General features: G+C 41.4%; 2 protein-coding genes across 4 annotated transcripts in view; one reads left to right on the top strand and one right to left on the bottom strand.

Moving 5' to 3' along the window:
* Nucleotides 1-5,518, bottom strand: part of LOC125447855 (striatin-3-like) — a 53,216-nt gene extending 47,698 nt beyond the window's left edge. For all 3 annotated transcript variants that reach the window (XM_048522632.2, XM_048522633.2, XM_048522634.2), the window contains exon 1: nt 5,225-5,518. In XM_048522632.2, the coding sequence (XP_048378589.1) occupies nt 5,225-5,437 (213 nt within the window). In that variant the 5' untranslated portion in view covers nt 5,438-5,518. The remainder of the gene's footprint in view (nt 1-5,224) is intronic.
* On the top strand, nt 4,990-25,078 carry fkrp (fukutin related protein). The gene is made up of 2 exons (XM_048522635.2): nt 4,990-5,039; nt 18,876-25,078. The coding sequence occupies exon 2, from the start codon at nt 19,038-19,040 to the stop codon at nt 20,541-20,543; it is 1,506 nt and encodes a 501-aa protein (XP_048378592.1). The 5' UTR covers nt 4,990-5,039; nt 18,876-19,037; the 3' UTR covers nt 20,544-25,078.
* Nucleotides 25,079-25,883: the final 805 nt, after the last annotated feature.

Below are 25,883 nucleotides of genomic sequence, written 5' to 3'. Positions count from 1 at the left end.
TGATCATGAAGATCAGATTGTGTTAAGCAGCGAAGCAGGCATTTACAGCAGACAATTGTTTTGAGACTTCCTTACTGAACTGGGGAACACTTATTCTAATCAGTCGTTTACACCTCACACAAGTACTTTGGTGAGCAATGAAGAAAGACAACAAATGAGGAAATACTTTTGGGCACTTTACAGCATACTGTACACATTCAGACCACGAACATTGACTTCCATCGTGAACCCCTCACCAACTGTCTGGTTTTTTCTGTATTTGCTTTCAGCAAAGCTAATATATATTCTGTAATTAACTGCTATTCTCAACATATTCTGTTTCTCTACAATCATTTTGTTTTGATACCTGTCACCTTCAATATCCTCCACCCTCTAATATTGATTTTTCTTTCCCTTCTCTTCACCTGCCCTTCTTTATCTTTCATTACAGTACAAAAAGCTATCGCTTTTCCAGCTCACTTGTCAGTTCCAAGGAAGTGACATATTGCACTTGAAATGTTCATGTTTAACAGCTGCTACCAGACCTGCTGAGTTCCTCCAGAACTTTCTATTTTCATTCCCAATCCCCACTATCAGCAGCATTCTGCTTTTCGATGACTACTTGATTGCAGAGTTGGTTTTGCTCAACCACTGTATGCAGGCACATTGTTCTTATTTCTGTGACTGGATAAGCCAATGGCCACTGATCTGATCAGTAACGAGACTGAGTCAGCCATATGCTCCAACAAGCTGTACTTTCAGCAGGCATTAGGAAGGTGAAGAGATCAAGAGATTCCTTTGCTAATTCATATCCATTGCCTTCTAGTGGAAAATGTACATTTTAAGCCACAGACAAGACTGGGCCCATATTCCTCATGGGTAATAGCTACTTGGGCAAGACAGTGCAAGCTGATGGTACCTTTAAATCCACTGATGCTAGAGGGACCCCTTTAGGTGAAAGGTAAGGATCACACTGGGAAGATTGGGAAAGAAAAACAGACTTAGTGTATGGATTACATTTCATCAAGCATTCAGCCACAAGGTAAAATGGCAAACTCATGTAATATATGTATACATCACAATACCCATTTGATTCGCCTGTTCTATCTTTCCCATCAATCTTTCGCTCTGTTTTAAAGAAGGCCTCATCACACATCTACCATTCTTCATGTACAAGCCTAGACAAGATGCTGACAAGGTATGCAAAGATGAGGTGGTCTATATTTGTGCCAAAACATGCTTCACTAGTCATACTCAGACAAGTACTAGGAGGAAATGGAATAGTAATCAGGAACAGGAAATCTCAACAACATTCTCCTGCGACCTAAAAACTAAATCTAATCGCAGTTCCACTGGCCAAGATCAGCCAACTGTGCAAGCCAAGGCCTGAACCTGACAGCTTTCTGATGTGCGTGCCTGAATACTAAGGCAACTCACCCATCTTTTTCAGCAAGCAGAAATTAAGTATTCTATATAAGTCAATTAAAAACTCTCCACAACAGAAAGTTCACTACTTAGATCGCATTTCTCTGTCTCACTGAGTTTGCAGCCTGTTTACTACTTGGTTTTACCAAGGGCATAATTAACTAAAATTTAAATCTTTGATTACTCATTTTATTAACTCCATGAATCAGCTGATGATCCGCAATTTAATTAACTTCATGAGACTGAGGGGCACATTTGATAAAGGAAGATGTGTCTTTAGTAGCTTTCTCCTGTCTTGAGTCAGTTATCGTCTACCTGCTTGCAAAGACTAGGCACCTGTAGAGGCCATTTTGAGCCTATATTCCTCATCTCCACTCTACTTAACGTTGAACCACATTGACTATTACGTGGCCAGATTCAAACCATACTTGTGCTTTGTTAGACACCAATGGCTTTAACAGAGAAGAGGCAAAGGCTACCTTGCCATTCTCATCTGACAGCACAGTTGTAATGAAAGAAACTGTTGCTCCGTTGACAGATTCAATATTAAAAGAAACAATAACCTAAAGCTGCATGGATGATTCCGTTGGCTGCCACAGCATTTAAATAAGCTACATAAATGAGAAGATCCCTGATCAGTGTCCAAGTTAACGGCCACAGAGAAACTGTGATAAGCTCATGGCTTCAGATTCACAACCCCAGAATCTGAATTGCTGAGCTCATAAATGGAAGCCAAGGTGTCAAATACTCAAACTACCACAATAAGCTCTCTTTAGAGTCAAATTTGTGGTTTTTCTACCTGTCTTTACATTAATGAAGTGATGTAGTATATTACTCAAATATCAAAGGCATTACTGTCACCAGGCCCTCTCATATAGATATTGGGAGAGCCACCAGTGATAAGTAATTAAACCAGCCACAGAAATAAGTAGCTATTTCAGCAGCAGAGAGGCCGAATATTTTTGACAAATTGCAGGAAGAAGAAACAGGCTGCAATTATTTAAAATTGAGAAAGATTACAGAATTCAGAGGTACAGAGGGATTTGGGTGTGCTGGCACATGAATCACAATATCAGCATGCAGGCACAGTAGCTGACTGGAAAGGTAAATGGGGCATTGTTGTTTATCATAAAGGTAATGGATTATAAAAGTGGGACATTTTGCTACAGTTGCACAGCGCTTTGGTAAGATCACATCAGAGTGCGACACAGTTTTAATGCCTTTAAGAAAGGCATTAGAGGCTGTTCAGAAAAGGTTTACTCAACTAATTTACGAGAACAGGATTAGTAGGAACTGCCGATGCTGGACAATCTGAGATAACAAGGTGTAGAGCTGGATGAACACAGCAGGCCAAGCAGCATCAGAACAGCAGGAAAGCTGACGTTTCGAGTCTGGACCCTCATTTCTGAAGGATCCAGACACGAAATGTCAGCTTTCTAGCTCCTCTGATGCTGCTCGGCCTGCTATGTTCATCCAGCCCTACACCTTGTTATCTCAGGAGAACAGGGTGTTATATTATAAGGAAAGGTTCGGCCTGTATCCACTGGAGCTTAGAACAGCGAACGAAGATCTCATTAAAAAGTACAACATCCTGAGGGGACTTGACAGAATGGACGCTGAAAGGACAATTCCCTTCTCGGAAAGCTTAGAAGGAAGCTTAGACAGTTTAAGAATTGGGGGGAGGGGGGGGTCTCCTAATTAAGACAGAGATGAGGAGAAATTTTCCCTCTTACAGGATTTTCAATCCTAAGGAATTCTCTTTTGTAGAGGACAGAGTACTTATTTGATTAGCACCTCATCATCACCGGGAATTTCCAACACTTACAAGGACAAGGATGGCTGATAGATAAAATATCATTACATACCAATAATAATCAATCCTGCATTATCACGGGGTTGAAGTACAGAAAGTGAAGTACAAAAAATGTGTTGCAAGAACACATTTACTGCACGAGTCCTACAATTCAGGAACGATCATGAAGGAAACTAGGCATTGGCAATAAATGCAGCTCTTGAACCATGTCATTGTGCTAACAATAAAAACAAACACATCAGGGAAATACTCCTGTGCTTAGGGGTTTAGAAAACAGGCTTCTTTTCCCACTGATCTTCTCTCAAGAGAGCTTGGATCTTTATTTTAAGTTGGTTGGAGAGTCTGGACAACCATATATAACGATCTTCACATGCAGCATATTGAAGACCTTAATATGAAAAGGGATGAGGGGAAATCAAAGAGGGAAAAGAATCATAAAAAAGCTATTCTGCCACAATACCATATGCTTTCAGCTCAATAGTTACATAGAAACATGGATAAAGATCAGAGTCATACTGTCAAATCTATCATTCCCTCTTTTCTACTCCAATATTTTGCAAAAAAAAAACAATAATCCAAAAGCCTAATCAGTTCTTATTTCTGAAGTAAACACTCATGGCCATTTAATAAGTAAAACCTTTATAATGCTTGCCTTTCAGGAGAAACGCACTCACACACATATTGTTGCATCAGGTCAGCTAATTTTTCCACACTGACCCTAATTAACTTCCATTCAATAGCGTCATAAACATTCTTTAAGTTATTAATTGAACTGATCTAAAATAAATTCCTACCATTCTGTATAAATTTGATTTATAACTAAGCTAAGTCTAAACATTAAAAAAAAATTGTGATTCATTGCTCCAAATTTAGGATTCTGTGCCCTAGTTTAGAAATGGCTCTGGGTTTATATGAACAGTCATCACGGTGGAGAGTAGAGAATGATTACAGACAGACCGCAGATCATATTTCAACAGTTATAATGCAGCAGGGAGCAGACAAAGGAAAACATTAAGTACGTATACAAAGTCAGATTTGTGAAAGAAATCCATTTAAAAAAAGATAACTGAACTCATACAAACACTGATCTTACATTTGGTCACATTCTGGTCTAACCTTTTATTTGCACATTAAAGACCACACTACTGTTCTCAAACCAGGTGACAGATAAGGTGCATTACCCTTGGAGAAACAATAAAAAATTAAATTAGTTTGAAGCTGAAATAATTTAGAAATACAAAATGCAAAGTCAGCTGTTCTTAAAAAAATCAATTTCCTTTGTTTCGTGCAATGAAAGCATTGGAATTTGATCTACCTTTCCCACTGAGTGAGTTTACTGAATTTTAGTTTCAGGGATTCTGGCAGTGCTCCAACTTATACAGATCAATGCAAAAACCAAGTCCTCATAAAAACATTACAACTCAAATTATCCAGTTTGCTGATTCCAAGGCAAACCTGACATCTACGAGGAGTGACAAAACAAGCACTGCGCTTAACAAGTCTTAAATCATTGAACGTCCTGTTGAACAGGACGAAAGACAGACAAATCCTTGGGAGAAAGCATTTGTAAGAGGAATCTTTGACATTTGGACAGCAAAATCCAAACAGCCAGATACATTATCTTTGACTATCAAACGTTTAAAACAATGTCTGTCTTGATGCAGGTACGATGTAAGAATGGTTCACATTGCAAATGATTATTTAAAAAGTGTTAGTAATTGCATTTGAGTGTAGGATTTTTTTCTGTTCATGACATAACCACAACCCGCCATCTTTAAATCCAAGATGGCGGCGCACCACCGACTCTCCGCAACAATAGAAGGTAATTTTTTAAAAGAAAAGCCTATTTTTCTCTCACGAAGCACTTTTGCGCACTCGTGTTTCCTCAGATATCGGCCGCCTTCACTGTAAAGAACCAGCTGGAACTAGGAAAACGGAATTCGAAATTTCGCTTTTTTTCCCAACCGACATCCCCCCCCCGCTACCTTCCCCGACAGCTTCACTTACTTGCAGTTCGGCTTTTTCCGCTTCCCATCGCGCCTTTTCCATCTCAAACCGTGACCACTCGTGCTGGATGAAGTGTAAAATCCCCGGTACCGTGTAGGAGTCCGGCTCCGGGGAGTTTTCCAAGGTGATTTTCTCCAGGGTCGGCGGAGTCGCCGGGCTCGGACAGCCCGCGCCGCCGAGCGCCGAAGCCATGGCGGCTGGCTGCCCTTCCATCTCTTGGCCGCCTCGTCCTTGTCTCCCTGCCAGATAGTGAGCTCTCCGTCGGCCTGAACGGGTGGCGCATGCGCCCTAGCCACGGAGGCGGGCTGACTTCCTGCCAAATAATGCTCACCACAACATCCTACTCTCCAGTCAAGAGTCATTCATTGAGAAGAAAGGATCTGGGTGTGTGTCTGTCTGAGGGAAGCACAGGGCACCATCTGTAGAGGCACAAGATGCTATAATCGCCCTGTTAGTTAACTACTTTCTATTTTTAAGAAAAAAGCTGCAAGTGTCAGCTGTGGCTCAGTACGTAGCATTCTGACTCAGAAGGTGCGTGGGCTGGAGGTCTGTTTGGGAACTTGTGTAGAGAAAGAAAGACTTGACTTGCATTTATATAACGCTTTTCACACCTACCAGATATCTCAAATCACTGTAGGACAGTTTTGAGGTCAGTCATTGCTGCAGTATAGAAAATGCAGCAGCTGATTTGTACTCAGCAAAGCAAACATCAATGTGATTTTTAAAATTAATAATGCTGAGGATGCATTGATAGCTCAATATTGAACATAACAACCCATTTAATGACTAGAGCTGGTGCAGTGTGTACAGTTGTGTTGCCTCCAGGAATTTATCCCATAGTAATTAGTTGATGGTTTGACTCGAATAGCCACTGTTTGAATTTAAGTTAAAAACTGAAAGAACTGCGGATGCCAAGAATTAGGGAAAAAAACAAAGCCGCTGGAAAGGCTTAACAGGTATGGTATCATCTGTGAAGGAAAAAACAGAGTTAACGTTTTGGGTCAGTGCCCCAAATTTGAGTTGTTCCTTATGCTCCACTTTTGGAGCAAATGGCTCCATGGCTTTCAGGGCTTGTCCTCAGGCACTTAAAATTTCTCAAGATTTTCAGTGGAAAGTTGAAATCTGGGACTTCATTGCTTGGGTCAGACAACAGGTTATATTCTGTATGTTTGCAAACAACACTGTCAAGAATGGGGCTGTTGCCAATTATTAGGGTGTGGAGTATCTTATGGTAATTAGAGGATTTATTTTATTCATTCATGGGATGAGAGCATTGCTGGCTAGACCAGCATTTATTGCCCATCCCTAATTGCCTAGAGGGTGGTTAAGAGTCAACCATGTGCTGTGGGTCTGGAGGCACGTGTTGACCAGACCAGATACAATGACACTTACCTTCCTAAAGAACATTAATGAACCAGATGGGATGAAGTGGATTATGCAGCTTTTTTCCCCTAAGGCCTTGTGTCATGTGAGTTTTGACTGCTGTCAATCAATGCTATTCTTTAAGGATGACATTTCCTTATGGACATCAGTGGGTTCAATATGCATCAGCATAGGAATTCAGTCACTCAAAACAATAGTGGACCCACTGTCCTAGACGTTCTGGAGGTGTTTGTGCAGCCACTGTTGAGCAGCAGCAGTCTGCTTTGGATAGATCAGGGCAAGTAAAGCAGTGCATAGTGTGTTGGCTCTGTTACGTCAGGTGGTACCTACCAGTTTCCTTAAGAGATTCAATCTTGTCTCGACCTAGGTTCCAGAGTTTTGGAAACAAAAACAGAAATTACTGGAAAATCTCAGCAGGTCTGGCAGCATCTGTGGAGAGAAATCAGAGTTAACATTTCGGGTCCAGAGACCCTTCTTCAGAAATTCAGACTTCAGACCCAAAATGTTAAGACTGATTTTTTTTCCCACAGATGCTGCCAGACCTGCCGAGATTTTCCAGCAATTTCTGGTTTTGTTTCTGATTTCCAGCATCCACAGTTCTTTCGTGGTTTTGTTTTGCAGAGTTTTTGAGATGTTATCAGTTAATCAAGGCACAGTCAAGAGTGATGCCAGAGTATTTTGGCATTGGCTGTTTGTGGTGGTCAGCCACAATAAGAGTCATGATATTCTTCCTTTGCCTTTGAGTTGTTTGAAGTGGAAGGCTGAAACAGTAAACCTGGCAGTATTTCATTGTTTTTTTTCCTCAAATGCACTGAAATTATTTAGTCTGGAAAATCTGGGCATGAGAGTAATGACCACACATTGTTTTTTTTTGTGATGTTGATTGGCTAAATATTAGCCAGGAAACCAAAGGAAAACACCTCTGCCCTTCATTGAAATAATGGCATGAGATCTTGTACATACATCTAAGTGGCCAGATAGTGCATTGGTTTAACATCTCATCTGAAACATAACACCTCTGACAGAATGCTTTCATATGGTATTGGAGTGTCAATCTTGATTTCTATTCTTAAATCCTGGAGTGGAACCTTGTGACTCAAGAGGTAAGCGTGTTACTAACTGACTCACGGCTGACACAGATCTAGGCTGCTATTTCTAATGAAGTGCTGCATTATTGAATTTCAAAATGAGGTCACATCTGCCCTCTCAGGTGGATGGAAAAGCTGCCCCAATTTTGACAACAAGCAAGGGAGCAATCTCTGGTATCCCAACCAATACCTATCCCTCTAGCATCATCACTGAAACAGATCAGCTGGTTATTATCATATATGCTGGTTGTGGGAGCTTGCTTTGCATGAAATGACTGCTGCCTTTCTCACATTACAATAGTGCTGTAAAGAGTTTTGGGATATGCTGACATTGTGAAAGGCATTGTATAATTTCTTTTGTAGAATCATCATTTCTTCACTGTGTCCAGGGTACTGATATCAATCTCTGCCAAAATGAGCCAAATCTTTCCAATTGTCTGGGAATCACACAGAATTGGAAGTTAGTTTCCTCGCATTGCTGTGAGCAGCCCTTTGAGAAAGGTAGAGCTTTGCACTTTTTTCTGTTCACATAGAAAAAGCCTTCTGGCTGTCAGCAGAGGATCAGCAGCAGCATTAGTAAACTACAAGAGACCTGATATGTATGAAATAAATACACTAGCATTTACAACCTGTTAGCACACATCATGTGATCAGGCACCATGCAATCACGTGTCACATGACTAAACCTCCAGAAATACATCCCAGAAGAGTTGCCCATCTTGTGTAACACTCTATTGCCCACAACCAACCATAAGTGTCCCAAAAGTTATGTTTATCATATGATGGGTCTAGGCCTGAAATGTCAGCTTTTGTGCTCCTGAGATGCTGCTTGGCCTGCTGTGTTCATCCAGCTTCACACTTTATTATCTTTAACATATTGATGGCAGTTTACTGAAGATTACCTTAATAATGCAAGCCCGCCCTGCTTTGGTGTTAACAAAACTGCTTTACCAGTGTATCATCACCATACATATTTAATATTTCAGCTTAAACCGATCAGAAAAATCAATCAAGATAGCAATAATGCTTTTCTCCAACTCATTATTCAGTAAAAATGTAAGAAAACAGAAGATGTTGATTTCATTGATGTTTACAATATCATGAATCTTGGATTATCCCAACCATTTTTTAATCAGTTATGTGATGGCATTGTTACCAATGCCAGCATTTGTTGCCTGTCCCTCATTGCCCTTGAAAAGGTCATGAACTTCCTTTTTGAATACAATTTAGTAGTGTGCTTGTGAAATCAGAAGGCAGCTGACTTACATTTGTGTGACGCCTTGTCTATCAAACATCTATCTAACTCTGCCTTGAATGAATTCAAAGACATAGCCTCCCTTGCTTTCTGGGGCAGAGAATTCTGCAAACTAATAACAGTCTGAGCGAAAAATATTTCACCTCAGCCTTTGTCTTAAAAGGAAGTTCTCTTTCTGTCAAACTACATTCCCTGGTTCTGATTTCTCCCAAACTGGGAACATCCTCCCAGCATTCAACCTATCAAGTTACATATTTCAAGAAGGTCACCATCTTAGTCCATCACTGTAGTAATTAGTCCTGGCCCCATAGTTAATAATCCAGTAAGTAACATAACTACTATGCTACCATTCCCTTGTGAATATTGCTTGAGACAGCAGAGTACTCCCTTACTCTTTGTCAACCAGTGCCAAGCTCTTGCATTAAAATCATACAAAAGCTCCAACTTTGCAGCCCTCTCTCAAGAGTACATTGGGAGTATCGGTCTAGACTACATCAGGCATCTGGTGTGGGACTTGAACTCAAAACGTTTTGACTTAGAAGCAAGAGTGCTCCCCACTGAACCAGAATTTTAATTAGTAGTAAAAGTGAACAATTTTGTAACTGGTTGATGCAAAATAAAAGTCCCAATCCACAAGCCATTGAAATGTGGGCATGTGAAAAGCTCATTCTTATATTGTGTAACATGTTAGATTGAGAATGAATATGGCCATCAGCAGGTTAAGTCCAACTGTTTCTTTTTGTGGAGCGCCTGCCCATCATAAAAGCACAGCCAAGATGAGGAAATCACTGTGAAGAAAAACCAATTATGTAGATCAATAAAGGTACATCTAAGATTATGAAATGACCTTGAATACATACGTCAGCTCTAGTTGAATGTATTTCTGGAGATCTCAAAGGAGCGAGTGTCCATGAATACAACCATGTGTTCCTGCCATTGGGTATCTGACAGTGATAGAAAGATTTGACACAAAAGGGTATTCATCCTTGTGGCACCCTGTCCACCCATGGCCAGTTGGGAAGCCAAAAGACTGCATTACTTAATTGGATGATTCCTGACTACAGAGTATATAGAACACAAACAGGCCATTTGGCCCAACTGGGCGTTTAGATTCCAAGCAAGTGTCCTCCATTCCGTCTACCTCATCCCAGCCTTTCAACATATCTTTTAGCTTTCCCTTCTCTCATGTACACGTCTAACTACATAGTGAAAGCATCTAATGGGTAAGTAAAAGGAAAAATTTCTTCAGGCAAAAGGAAGGTTTTAATGGAACCCAATATCATGGAATGGTTGTGACAAATGACTTAGATGCTTTCACAACGTAATTAAATGTGCACGTGAGAGAAAAGAAGCTGATAGATACGTTGAAGGGCTGAGATGGGGTTGATGAAATGGAAGGCATTTACTTGGAATATAAACATCCAGTTGGGCCAAATGGCCTGTTTCTGTATTGTATATTCTCTGTAGTCAGAAATCATCCAATTAAATAAGCAGAGTCTTTTGGCTTTTCAATTGGCCAAAGAGTTCAAATGTGCTCATCTAATTACATATTGAAAGCATCTAAGTTATTTGCCACAACCCTTCCTTTGCGTGAAGAAATTTCTCCTTATTTATTAGAAACTATATTGTATTAATGACCCCTGGTCTTGGATTTTTCCATCAATACTCAGGCTTTGATCTGCTCCACTAATCTATGGTACCATCCTTGAGAGTCAGATAGTTTTCTTCCATTTCTGATACTCTATAACTAATGAACAGGGGTGTTCAAAGAAAAATTTAAAATACTGTAATGTTTTCTCTCCAGTCTGTGTTTGCAACAGTGTCTGGAGGATAAATCTGCAATTCATGGAGGCACAGGATCATCACTGAAAAGTGGGCAACTTTGCTCCTGCATGGAACACTTCAACTTGCACCTGCAGACACAGCTCCTGCCAATGAGGAGCAAGTGTACAAGAGAATATGCTGGCGTGAACTCTATCTATTCTTTAGCAGCTTACAATTGAAAACAATGTATTATTTAAATTAGAAATGTGTTATCTTTAGTACTGACCCCTTTGACCACAAATTTAAGTAGAAGTGCAAATTAAGGTAAAGTACAAGTTAAATTGGAATTGTAAATTTAGTACTTTCTTCGTAGATGACTCCAAATTCCTTGACTTAGATGCAATAGTGTTAACCCTGTCACAGTGGAGCAAGACCAGACAATAGTAACATTTTGGAGTAATATTTAGTACAATTTCCAGGGACTATAAGTTGCCCTAAGTGTATCAATTCTCACTTTTTTTGGGGAGAGGGTGCTTTGGCTGACGTTGAAGTGTTTTGTTGCTTAGTAGTAAGATCATAAGATTCAAGAACCTAAGCTTGCCATTTGGCCCTGCAAATCTACTCCACCATTCAACAAGATCATGGCTGATCTGATAATCCTCAACTCCACTTTCCTACCTTATCCCTACAACCCTTGATTCCCTCTGTGATTAAAAATCTGGGTTGAGGTCTCTCCCTGGTTGATTGAGGCAGGATCCTGCAGCTGCCCCATTCAAGCTTGTCAAAATGCCAGGAACAAAGGGAGGGGTCAGTAGATGTATTGCACCTTCACATCTTGTGGAGCCCATAGTCATGAGAAGAAGGCTGACTACCCAGGCTCAGCTGACGGTATGAAATTCACTGTTTTTGGTTTCAGCTGTGAAGATGCTGAAAGCTGGGTTACAGTTGAATGGATATCTTTTACTTCTGCAATGAGACCTTCAGGGCAAGTATTGCTGTTCCACATGGAGCTAGGAAGTGTCGGGGGCTTGACCATTCCCCATATGTGCTGAGGTGAACTCATGTTCTCCCACATTGTGGGTTCTGCCAACCTGTTTTCTCACTCACTATTTCCAAGCACAACTCAATTGATCAGTTGCTGAAATATAAATAAGCATTTGTGTGTGTTCCTCATTTTTGAAAATAAGCAGAAGTTTGAAAATTTGCTGCTGTTACAGACATGTTGTAATGTGAGAGAAGTGTCATAGAGCCTGCTCTTGCATTTTAACATTCCTCACATCCAATTACCTGCCCTTTCCCTGTAATCCTTGATTCCCCTACTGATGAAAACATCTACCTCAACAGCTAAATATGCACAAGGACTCTGTCCCAGTAGTTCTATGTGGCAAAGACTATCAGCCGTCTGAGAGAAGAAATTTCTCCTCATCTCGGTCTTATTTTATTTGCCTTTTTCCGAGACTATGCTCTGTAACCCTTTAACTCCCCCATAGGGGGTAACATCTCTCATCATTTACCCTGTTAAGCGCCTTAAGAATCCTATATGTTTCAATGGGATCACCACTAATTCTAATGAATTGCAGTGAGTGGAGTCCCAACTTGTTCAACCTACATGAGACAATCCCTCCATACTGGGGATCATCCTCGTGAACCCTCTCGAAACTGCCTCCAGTGAAATTATATCTTTCCTTAAGTAATGGGACTAAAACTGCTCACAGTACTACAGATGTGGCATCACCTGCACCTTGTAATACTCCAACTCCCTTGAAATAGTGGCCAACATTCCATTAGTCTTCCTCATTATCTGCTGTTGCTGTATGTTAGCTTTTTGTATTTCATGCACAAGTACCCCCAAATCCCTTTCTGTTGCAGCTTTCTGTGGTTTTATGAGGGTTTCTGCCTCTGCCACCTGTACAGGCAGTGAGTTCCAGATCTCTATCTCTCTCTGGGTGAAAAATATTTTCCTTGCATCCCCTCTAAATCTGTCTGCAGGTCATTGATCTGTGTTTCAAGGGAAGAAGTTCCTTCCTGTCTACCTTTCTATGCCATTCTATTTTATACATTGCAATCATGATCCCTTCAATCTTTCCCATTACAAGGAAAACAATTCCAATCTATCCAACCTGTCCTCATAACAAAAACTCTCTAGCCCAGGCAACCACCTGATAAAATTCCTCTGCATCCTTTCCAGTGCAATCACATCTCTCTTATAACTTGGATTCCAGAACTGCCCATAATACTGTAGCTGCAGCTTCAACATCTTATACTGTTCCAGTGTATTCTCACTGCTCTTAAAAGCTATGTCTGAGCTAATGAAAAAATACCAAGTATGCCACATGCCTGCTTATCCAATTTATCCACCTGTCCTGCTACTTTAAGGGACTGGTAGACATGCATGCCCACGTCTCTCCTATCCTCGGTGCTTTACAGTGACCTACTGTTTATCATGTATCCCCTCGCCTTGTTTGTCCTGCCCAAATGCATCACCTCACACATTTTTGGATTTAATTCCATTTGCCATTGATCAGCCCAATAGAGATAATCTCTATCCTTCCATGATCTCTTTCTCATTACTTATCACCCTGCCAATTTTCGTATCATCTGTGAACTTACTGATCAACCCTCCAACATTCAGGTCTAAATAGTTTACATATACCAGAACAGCAAGGATATCAACACTGATCCATGTGGAACCCACTGGACAGAGTTACAAAATCACCCCTCGATGTCACTTCCTGTTTCCTGTCACTCAGCCAATTCTGGATCCAATTAGCCAAAGTTCCTTAAATCTCATGGGTCTTACCTTCACTATCAGTCTTCCATGTGAGACCTGATCAAAATCCTTGCTGAAGTCCAAGTGGACAAGATCAAATCATTGCCATCATCCACACACTTGATCACCTATTAATTAGGAATAACATTATGGGTGGACGAGAGAGAATAACCTGGAGGGATTAATCTATGAAGTTATATTGGTGGAACTGAGAAATAGGAAGGGGATGATCACCTTGATGGCTTATTCTATAGTCCCCTGCCCCCCCCACCCCCACCCCAATACTCAGCAGGAAATTGAGGAGCAAATATCAAGGGAGATCTCAGATATCTGTAGGAATAATAGGATTGTAATGGTTGGAGATTTTTAACTTTCCAAACATAGACTGGGACTACCATAGCGTAAAGGGCTTGGATTGGAGGGATTTGTTAAGTGTGTTCAAGAAAATTTTCTTATTTAGTCGGTGGATGTACCTACCAGAGAAGAAGCAAAACTCAACCTTCTCTTGCGAAACAAAGCAGGGCAATTTACTGAGGTGTTAGTGGGGGAGCACTTTGGGACCAGCGATCATGACTGTATTAATTTTAGAAAAGTTATGGAAAAGGATAGGTCTAATCTGAAAGTTAAAGTTCTAAATTGGACTAAGGCCAATTCTGATGGTAATAGAAACTTTCAAAAGTTGATTTGGGGAGCTGTTTGCAGATAAAGGCATGTCTGGCAAGTGGGAGGCTTTCAAAAATGAGATGAGAGTACAACAACAGTATGTTCCTGTTAGTTTAAAGGGCAGGGCTGGTAGGTGGAGGGGTCACCAGATGACTAGAGATACTGATGCTTTGGTGAAGAAAAAGGAGGCATATGACAGGGATAGACAGTTAGGATCAAGTGAAACCTTGGAAAAGTATATGGGGAGTAGGAAAACACTGAAAAGTGAAATCAGGAGGGCAAAAGGGAACATGAGGTGGCTTTGGCAAATAAGATTAAGGAAATTCCTGAGAGATTCTTTAAGTACACTAAGCGCAAAATAATAACTGGGGAGAAAATAGGGCCCCTTATGGATCAGTGAGGCTGTCTGTATGTGGAACCATAGGAAATGAGTAGGATACTAAATGAATATTTTGCCTCAGTATTTACTGTTGAGAATGACATGGAAGCAAGAGAAATTGGAGAAACGAATAGTAATGCCTTGAAAAGGGCCCACATTACAGAAAAGGAATTACTTGAGGTCTTAAAACGTATAAAGGTAGATAAATCCCTGTGACCTGATCAGGTGTATCCTAAAATATTATGGGAAGCTGGAGAAGAGATTGTGTCCCCTTGCAAAGATATTTGTATCATTGACAGCCATGGTTGAGGTGCCGAAAGACTAGAAGGTGGCTAATGTTCTGCCATTGTTTAAGGAAGGCTGCAAGGAAAAGCTGGGGAACTGTGGCGTGGTGAGCCTGATGTCAGTGGTGGTTAAGTTGTTGGAGGGTCTTTGAGAAATAGCATTTACATGCATTTGGAAAAACAAGGATTGATTAGGAAAAATAGCAACCGTTCCTCACAAATTTGATTCAATATTTTGAAGAGGTTACTGAGAAGATATATGAAGACAGAGCATTTGCAAGGACTTTAGCAAAGCCTTGGACAAGGCCCCACTTGGTAGACTGGCTTGCAATGTAAGATCACATGGGATCCAGGAGCAGGTAGCCAATTGGATACAAAATTGGCTTGATGGTAGAAGGTGGTGATGGAAGGTTGTTATTTGGACTGGAGGTCTGTGACCAGCAGTGTTGCCCGAAGGATCGATTCTGAGTCTATTGTTTGTCATTTATATCAACAATTTAGTTGAGAATGTAGGACGTATGGTTAGTAAGTTTGCAGGTGACACCAAAATTGGTGACATTGTAGACTGTGAAGCAGGTTGTCTAACAATTCAAAGATATCTTGATAAGATAGGCCAATGGGCCAAGAAATGGCAGGTGGAGTTTTATTTACATAAATATGAGGTGTTGCACTTTAGTAAGGCAAACCAGGGCAGGACTTACATAGTTAATGGGAGAGCCCTAGGGAATGTTGTTGAATGAATGGACTGTGGGGTGCAGGTTCATTGTTTTTTGAAAGTTGCAATGTAGGTAGACAGGGTGGTGAAGAAGGAATTTGGCACCTTTGTCTTCATTGGCCAGAGCATTGAGTCTTGGAGTTGGGGCATCATATTGTAGCTGTACAAGACATTGGTGACGCCACATTTGGAATATTGCTAACAGTTCTGCTTCCCCTACTGTGGGAAAGGTGTTGTTAAACTGGAAAGGATACAGAAAAAATTACAAGGACATTGCTGGGACTGGAGGATTTGAGTTGAGGAGAGGCTGGATAGGCTGGGATCTCGAGTCAAAAAATATGGAGCTGGAAAAGCCTTGACTGTAGCTTCCAGCATCTGCAAGTCCTTTCTGTCTCTTAGGCTGGGACCTCTTCCCTGGAGCGTTGGAGGCTGACTTTTTTAGAAGTTCGTAAAATCATGAATAGCCAAGATCTTTTTCTAAGGGTAGGCGAGTCCAAGACTAGAGCCACAGCTTCCTGTCAAGCCCCCTGTGAATATTGTATGAGGTCTTCTGTCCACCTTCTAAATTTCAATGAGTACAAGCCCGACCTACTGTACCTCATCTTGTAAGAAATTCCTTCTAAATTTGGAATCAATCTAGTGAAACTTCTCCAGGCTGTCTGCAATGCCAGTATATCTCAGATAAGGGGATCTAAACTATAGACACAGAGACCATAGGCTGTCCAGTCAATTTGCCTGAGATTTCAGATGTTCAATGATAAAAGCAAAACATTGATCATTAGGATTCCGAGTCTAAGTTGATGTAAGATGCAATGTAACACTTTAAGAACTAGTTCTCAAGAAGTGACTCGTGAGTAGTTTAAGAGTTCCTGTTTTCAGGACCAATAGGATGATTAATCAGGATTGTTTGCATACTCCAAGTAGGGAAAACTAAACATTTATTGTACCATGTCTTTTAACATGTTGTGAGGTAATCTACTTTGGTAGCAGAAACAGGAAGGCAGATTATTATCTTAATTCCCAACGGATTGGGAAGTGGGAGGTGCAGTGAGACCTGGCTATCCTTGAACAGCGCTTGCTGAAAGTAAGTATGCATGCAGGTGTAGCATGTGGTGCGGAAAGCAAATGGTAGGATGGTCTTCTTCATAGTGAGAGGATTTGACTACAGGAGCAAGGCTGCAATTGTGCAGGGCCTTGGTGAGACCTCACCTGGAGTATTTGCATCCTTATTGAAGGAAGGATGATCTGACTATAGAGGGAGTGCAACAAAGTTTTATCAGACTGATTCTTTGGATAGTAGAACCGATGTATGAAGAGAGAATGGATCAGTTACAGCTATATTCCATTGAAGTTTAGAAGATTGGGAGGGAGGTTGAATCTTATAGAAATGTATAAAATTCTATTAGGATTAGACTGACTAAATACAGCAATGATGTTACTGATGATTGGCGAGTCCAGTACTGGGGTCACAGCCTAAAGATATGGAATTGAATCAGTTAGGACTGAGATATTTTTTCACCTGGAGAGTGGCGAGCCTGTGGAATTTTCTGCCACAAAAAGCAGCTGAGGCCAAAACATGGAATATTTGCAAGAAGAATACTGTGTACAATTCTCTAAGAAGCAAGTTTTTAAACTTGAGAGGGTGCAAAAAAGATTTACAAGGATTTGCTGGGAGTGGAGGGTTTGAGTAACAGGGAGAGGCTAAAGACGCTTGTGCATTTTACCCCTGGAGCATCAGAGGCTGTAGAGATTTATTAAAATATATAATATAAAATATGTATGAGGGTAGGGTGAATAGCCAAGGTCTTTTTCCTAGGATGGGGGATTCCAAATCTAGAAGACATAAGTTCTAAGTTGAGAGGGGCAAGATTTAAAAAGGACTGATGGATGACTTTTACACACAGAGGATGGTGGGTGTATGGAATGATCCACCAGCGGAAATGGTGGAGGATGATACAATAACAACATTTAAAAGGTATTTGGATGGGTATGTGAATAGGAAGGGTTTAGACGGAAATGGGCCAAATGCTGGCAAATGGGACTTGTTCAGATTGGGATGTTTGTTCGGCACGGACTGTTTCCATGTTTTATGACTCTGTGACTGACTTTAGAGGCCATAGGTTTAGCGTGAGAGGAGAAAGATTTAAAAGAGATCTGAGGGGCAACTTTTTTCACACAGAGGATGGTGTATGTATGGAATGAGCTGCCAGAGGAAGTGGTGGAGGCTGGTACAGTTACAACATTTGGACAGGTACATGAATGGAAAAGGTTTAGGCAGAAATGGGCCAAATGCTGGCAAATGGATCCAGTTCAGTTTAGATTACCTGGTTGGCATGGAGGAGTTGGACCAGAGGGTCTGTTTCCATGCTGTATGGCTCTATGACTTTACAAGCTGACCAGACATGACCTCCCCTTAACAAAACCACACTGACTGTTATCGATTAATCCCATCTAAACTCCAAAAATCTCCTAAGTTGCAATCATGTGGCCTCTCATTTTCCAGTGAGTACAGCCCCAACCTAATCAACCTGTCCCTCCCCTAATCAACCTATCCCTCCATACCTGGTATCAGACTCGTGAACCTTCCCTGGACTATCTCCAATGCCAGTATATCTTTCCTTAGATAAGGGGTTCAGAACTGTTCAGTATTCCAGTGTGGTCTGGCTAGTACCTTGTGTTGTTTTAGTGAATCCTCCCTACTTCTTCATTTCCTTTGAAATGTCCTAATCAAAGCAAGTCACATTCACTCATCATTTACTCACCTTCTGGTTAAGAAAAGCTTCATTTTAAAATGATCATTTTTGTTTTCAAGCTCCTCTGTGGTTTTGCCCTTCTGGAATCTCCTCAAATCTGCAACCCTACGAGATATCTGGGCTTCTCTTATATTGGACCCTTGAGGATCCCTGGACTTAAGAACCAGCATTTGGTGATGATGCATTCAGCTGGCTGGGCCATAAGCTCAGAAACTTATCTGCCTGTCTACTTCCCTTCGTCCTGTAGGATCCTCCATCCACTAGCTTTTGACTAAACTTGTGGTCATTTGCTTTAATATTTCCTAATGTATCTCCATATCAGACTTTGTTTATGAGCCTCATGTCAAATGCTTGGGATATTTTAATTGAATGCATACTGTCTTATTCAGTCATGATCCTGTTGAATGATGGAAGATTCGAGAAGATTTACCCCAGTTCTTACTTCTTAATTTTTGTTAATATTCAACACATCTAAAGTATTCACTGACCTATACCATCAGCAATACCAGACTGGGGAGATTCCATTCTGTGGGTGATCATCAATTAATGAGTACTTTTCTCTCTGCCTTCAATAATATTTCTTTCTTTTGTTTTTAGATCCAAAGAAGACTGTGATTTAATTTCAAATCTTAGTTGCCTAAGAATCAGGATCTTATGTGATTGTTCATTTTTGCTGTTTTAAGGCAGTGAGAGATCATTCAAGAAAAGCTGCAATGTGAACAAATTAATTATCAACACTACTGAATTATTTAAAGCACAATGCGGGTTAGTTTTTGCCAGATGCTGCTGACTGGGGCAATAATGATTAATCTAGTCATTCTTTACTATGTCTCCAGAACTCAGCAGCAAATGCTGAAACACAAAGCCCCAGGGAAGGCTGCCTCCAGTAAACTAGCAGTTTCAAGAGTCACTGGGATCACTGTACTTATACGAGAGTTTGAAGACTTTGAGAATTGGGTGGTAGGTGTAGTACAGTCTTTCCTGAAGCAAAAGCCAGACCAGCCCATTGTAGTGGTTGCTGACAAACTACCGTACCCACCTCTAGACCTGCCCGATAAGCAGAACATACAGGTAGTGGTATTGAAGGCATCTCCAGATCAGCCGTTCTATGTCACTAGGCCCGAGTTCTACATCAACACTGAATACACCCTTCTGGTGCCTGATGGGGTGCAGTTAGACTCAACCCAACAGCTTGACCATCTTCTTCAGGAGTTCGAGGCCAACAAAGGAAAGGTTCAGATGGTGGCAGCTCCAGTTCAGAATGGGGAAACATTCCACTGTCTAAACTTGCGTGTTAGTCTTAAAGAATGGACCGCCGTCTATCAGCTTTCTCCTGCTCAGGTTTGCGATGCCATTGACGGAGATGCTGTGGTTCTTCTTCGAACTGAGGACTTGTTCAACTTCTCTCAGCCCATGGTAAGACCGCTCATGACATCTCTCTTTGTTCAATCTTCATTGCGTGGCTGGAAGGTGAAGATGACAGAGAATGTGTTGTTCTCATCATACCACCGCTCTTTGTTCATGTCTGCCCATAACCGTTGGAAAGCAGACATCAATACAAAGGCAAGGCTGTCCCAACTCTTCAAAGACTTTGGCGTGAAGCATGTGGTGCAGCCCAATGGAAAGGAGCAGTGGTACGGCTGCAACAAAGACACCCCTCGCTGTTTCAGGACAGTGCATGATGACACGCCTGAGTACCTGTATGAGAACAGGTGGACTCCACCTTGCTGCCTCAAAGCCTTGCGCGAGACCACCAAGTATGTCATAAACATCTTGGAGTCCTCAGGTGTCCGCTACTGGCTGGAGGGCGGAACTCTTCTGGGAGCAGTCCGTCACCAGGATATCATTCCATGGGATTATGACGTGGACCTTGGGATTTACCTGGATGATGTTGAAAATTGCGAATTTCTAAGGAGCCTGGACTCTGGCTCAGTGGTTGATGAGAACGGCTACGTGTGGGAAAAGGCAGTGGAAGGTGACTTCTACCGTGTGCAGTACAGCGAAAGCAACCACTTGCATGTTGACTTGTGGCCTTTCTATGCCAGAGAAGGAATCATGACCAAAAACACGTGGATGGACCACAAACAGGATGTGGAGTTCCCTGAGCACTTCCTGAAACCACTGGTCCCCATGCAGTTTGCTGGAATAACTGCTCTTGTACCCAACAATCACAGGCGCTTCCTGGAATTGAAGTTTGGAGAGGGGGTCATTGAAAATCCTGAGTATCCAAACCCTGCCAAGAAAATGTTGGAGAAGAGGGACTAAATACAGAGGATAATAATTTAACAACCAGGACAGTTACTTGAGCATCTTCTGATTTTAGAATCTTTTGAGATATGATTTCCCAGATATTTATTGTTCAACATTTGTTTCTTCCTCCACATTTTCTGTTCTGAAGGCACTGCATCTTCCTGGAGATAGTTCCATGAATTATGGTAGCATTATCTGGCCCTGTTCAATCTGGGGACTCAGACAGTGATTGTGAGTAAAGCCGTGGAAGGTGGGAGGCTTTTTTTCTGTGATATTCACACTCATGTCCTTTCTAACAGATGGTGCTGAATCGCTGCAGCAGCTGAAAACCTGGATAATCTTATCCCAAATCCAAGCCCAGCTGAGCACAGACAGATTAAACATGAGGCCTCCTAGCCCCAGAGTTACACCAAAGAATCTTAGAGGCATACAGCATGGAAACCGACTCTTCGGCCCAACCAGTCCATGCCAGACATAATCCCAAACTAAACTAGTCCCAACTGCCTGTTCCTGCCCCACATCTCTCCAAATCTTTCCTATTCATGTATTCATCCAAATGTCTTTTAAATGTTGAACCCACATCCACCACTTGCGCTGGAAGTTCATTCCACATGCGAACCACCCACTGTGTAAAAATTTGAATTCAATACCAACCTGGAGTTAAAAAATATAACTAAGTTGACATCTATGTTAGTAGATTCACCAACTTTAGGTACATTTAAGTCATCATCGGACAAGCATTTGGACGTACATGGAATAGTGTAGGTTAGATGGGCTTCAGATCAGTATGACAGGTCGGCACAACATCGAGCGCCGAAGGGCCTGTACTGTGCTGTAATGTTCTATGTACTATTGTAAGAATTCATCTGCTTCACTTGTCGTTCAAGGATGGAAATCTGCCTCCTTACCTGGTCTGGCCTACATGTGATTCCAGACCCACAGCAATGTGGTTGACTTGTAACTGTCTTCAGGATGATTATAATGGACAATAAATGCTGGACTAACCAGCTAAGTCCACATCCCCTAAACATAGTTTAGAATAAAATTCCCAGAACCTGATAACCTGCATCCCATAGAATAAAGAAAGTGACCCTGGAAATATTGGATGGATTGATCATCATTTTCTAAATTTTTATAGAGTCTGGAACAGTTCATACGGATTGAGGTGTTGCAAATGTAACCCTGCTATTCTTAAAGCAAGGAGGAAGAGGGAAGAAAAGCAATTATAGACCAATTAGCCTAACATCAGTTCTGGGTAAATGCTAGAGTTTGGTATAAAAGACATGATAACAGAACACTTGGAAAGCATTAATGGGATTAGACAAAATCAGCATGGGTTTATGAAAGGGAAATCATGCCTAACTAATCTGCTGGAGTTCTTTTTGAGGATGCAACTAGTAGAAGAGATGAGGGAGAACAGGTGGATGTGGTGTGTTTGGATTTTAAGAATGCTTTTGATAAGGTCCCACTTAAGAGAGTAGTGAGCAAATGTAAAGCAGCACGGCATTGGGGTTATATGGTAGCGTGGACTGAGAACTGAATGACAGACTGGAGACAGAGATTGGGAACAAATGGGTATTTTTCTGAATGTCATGCAGTGTCTGGTGATGTAGCGCAGGTGTCTGTACTTGGACCCCAGCTCTTCAAGATATATGTAAATGAAGTGGATGCAATTGTTGCAAATTTGCTGATAACTGAAAACTAGACAAGATTGTGAGGAGAATGCAAAGAGCTTCAGGATGATCTCAACAAAGTTGGGCAAATACATAGCAGATGCAGCATAATGTAGATAAATGTGAAGTGATACACTTAGTGTGAAAAACTTAAAGGTTACCCAAATTGTGATGTATTGGGATGTTGATGCACAAAGGGATCTGGGCATCCTTGATCACTGGTGAAAATACACAGGCAGTTGCAGCAAGCAAGTAGGATGGCAAATGGTATATTGGCCTTCACCACAAGAGGATTTGAGTTCAGAAGCAGGGACTGTCTTATCACAGTTAACCAGGGTCTTGGTGAGATTACATCTGGGCACCCTACCTGACAGAGGATATATTTGCCAATAGAGGGAGTGTAGCGAAGGTTCACTCGGCTGATAGTCGGATGGAACATGGAGATGGATGAGAGAGGATCTTATTGAAATATATAAAATTCTTACAGGGATAGACAGCCTAAATAGAGGGAGGATGCTTCCCCTGGTTGGAGAGTCTCGAACCAGGTGTCACAGTCTGAGGATTTAGGGTTGGACATTCAGGACTGAGATGAGGAAATATCTCTTCAGAGGATGGTCAACCAGTAGAATTCATTACCACAGAAGGCTGTGGTGGCTGGGTCACTGACTATATTCAAGAAAGAGATTGGCACATTTTTAGATATCAAAAGGCATCAAGGGTATGGGGAGAAAGCAGGAAATGGTGTTGAAATTGGAAGATCAACCATGATTCTGTTGACTGTCAGAGCCAGCTCGAAGAGCCAATGGCCTACTCTTGCTCTGAATTTCTATGAAGGAAATTTCTTGAAGAATTCTGGCTTATGTCTGGCAGATGATCTGGTTATTATCTCATTGATATTTGTGGAAGCTTACTGTGCTCAAATGGGCTGCAGTGTTTTCTAAATTACAATTCAGGGGAGGTGATGGCCTAATGGCATTATCACTGGACTGTTAATCCAGAGACCCATGTAGTGTCCTGGTGAGCTGCATTCAAATCCTGCCACAGCAGATGGTGGAATTTTGAATTCAATAAACATCTGGAATTAAGAGTCTAATGATGACTATGAATCCATTGTCAATTGCTGGAAAAAGCCATCTGGTACATTAATATCCTTTAGGGAAGGAAACAGCCATCCTTACCTGGTTTGGTCTACATGTGACTCCAGATCCACAGCAGTGTGTTGGATTCATAACTGCTCGCTGGGCCATGAGAGATGGGCAATAAATGCTGACCTAGCCAGCAATGCCCTCACCCTGTGGATGAATTAAAAAAAAACAACTGTGACAATACTTCCAAATACTTCAATTGCTGTGAAGTACTTTGGAGTGTCTTGAATTTGTGAAAGGCGTTATGCAAGTTCAAGTTTTTCTTTGTTGGAGCTCGACATCAAAGTTCAGAAATAGGAATCATAGGTGAGTTTTTATTTTCAAAATTCCCTTTACCAAAATACTGAATTCAAGCACCCCATCCTAATGAACCCTGGCTGTGATCTATTAACTGGAACCAGAACTCAGGCCTTCCACCCAGCACCATGCAATTGAGTTGCTTTCTCTGGCAAACCATGAGCTACAGTCAAATTCTTGCCGAGACAGCAGCACATACTAGACGTCTAATGGCATGGGTATAACTGTGAACTGTTCTAACCGAGACAAATTACAAACAACTAAATGGCTCGCAGTAATTTTGCCCCTTTTGTTCTGATCCAGGCTGCAAAGTTTCTTGGCAAACTCCTTCTTGTTTATCAGCTGTCTCCCATTGCCCACAGCTGTGGTCTCTTACTGTAACTGGCCCATACTCACAGTCCAAGAATTAAGACAATCTCAACCATTTCCCCTCAATGTTCCAGTAGTAAATGTTAACACTCTGCTCTTGCCAGGAGAAAAACAACATTACATTATTACAACCACATAATTGGCTTCTCTGTGTGTGTGTCTCTCTCTCTCACACACCACAACCTTCCCCCTTCATTCATTCCAGTCTTTAGCCATGGGCCCTATCACCACCTAATCCAGGCTTTGTATTTATATAATGCCTTTCATGATGTCAAGGTGCTTTACAACTAATAAAGTACTCTTAAAGTACAGTTATTGTTGTAGTTGGTGAGCATCGGAAATTGCTGGAAAAACTCAGCAGGTCACACAGCATCAGAAAGCTTTTTGTTTGTGCAGGGCATTGATAGTCCAATTGTGTCTTTACTCACTAACACGCACAGTTTTTCCAACAAGGAGCATGCTCGGGAGACGTGGAAATCCTATTGACTTTTGCCTGTCAAATACAGAGGATTTGAAGCTAACTAATGATCGCATCAGCTGATCAAAGATTGGACTCAGAGTCTCAAAATATCATCAATGCAGTAATCATGAATGAATTTTAATCGTTGTAATCATACTATTCACTTGTTTATGTTGAGTTTTATATTCATAAAATCTTACCACCAATTTTATAATATTAAGAACAAAAAATCTTAACTATTTACTGGAGACTCACCAACCTGCAAGCTTATTTCTCTGTAACAAGGCAAATTGTAATCAGCTCCAATTAATCTCCAGAGGCCTGAACATGTAATCCAAGCTGAGGCTGCCAGCACGGGACTGAGAGTGTGTACCGTTAATAGAGTACACAGGAATGACCTGTATTCTGATGCAAATTTGACAGTTCTGTGTAAAATTTGCAAAAGGAGTGTTTGCGTTACTGGGGAAAAGGCCACATTTCTAGACATTAATGTTGTCAGTGATTTTGAGTGGTGTGTGTTTTGGTACATCTACAAACAGGAGTAGGAGAATGATGGGGTTTATGGTTTTTGATATTAAATAGGCCTCACGGCAAGTGGTGAAACGAGCCCAATCTTGTTGCTAATTATATTGAATGGGGTTGGTATCTCTACAGATGAATTGGTTTTCTCATAGAATCCCTACAGTGTAGAAGCAGGCCACTCAACCCATCAAGTGCACACCAACCGTCTGAAGAGCATCCCATCAAGATCAAACTCCCACCCCAGTATTTTGCATGGCTAATCAACCTAGCCATGCATCCCTGGACACTATGGGTAACTTAGCATGACCAATCCACCCTAACCTGCACATCTTTGGACTATGAGAGGAAACCAGAACACGCAGAGGAAATGCACACTGACACAGTGAGAAGGTGCAAACTCCACACAAGGGTGGAATTGAACCCAGATCCCTGGTGCTGTGAGGCAGCAGGGCTGACCACAGAGCCACCTTGCCAAGGGGAAAAGTTTTTTTCAAGGTGCATTAGTTTTGGCAGGGGAGTCAGGGAGGAGTTTAATGTGATGGGGAAGGAATGGTGATGAAAGATGATATTGTGATAGCAAGGTGAACAACAAAAGCTCAAAGGAGTCAAGGGACACCCAAGCAGAAAAGATCTCATGGTCAGGCCACAATGAGATCATGGAAGTATTTGACAGACAAGCATTGTGGAGCCTATACAAAGGTTGACAGGGAGATTCCACACGGACAGAAGGTAATAGCTATTGCAGCATCATAGTTAATCTATAAATTGAATAGAGCAGCTTCCACCTATGTTATCACCAAGAACTATAATATAATTGGAATTAAGGTGAAGTTGATTTAATTATGCACTACATAAAAAAGTTATGAATGGCAAGCTATAATTTAACCAT

The sequence above is a fragment of the Stegostoma tigrinum genome, chromosome 39, assembly GCF_030684315.1.
Source record: "Stegostoma tigrinum isolate sSteTig4 chromosome 39, sSteTig4.hap1, whole genome shotgun sequence".
In the NCBI taxonomy this organism is placed as follows: Eukaryota; Metazoa; Chordata; class Chondrichthyes; order Orectolobiformes; family Stegostomatidae; genus Stegostoma; species Stegostoma tigrinum.
Note: the sequence above shows the minus strand (reverse complement) of the source record. Positions and strands in the feature narration are given on the sequence as shown.

What these genes read in the sequence shown, in the direction of transcription:
- fkrp (XM_048522635.2), top strand. Translation starts at nt 19,038, where the DNA reads ATGCGGGTTAGTTTTTGCCAGATGCTGCTGACTGGGGCAATAATGATT.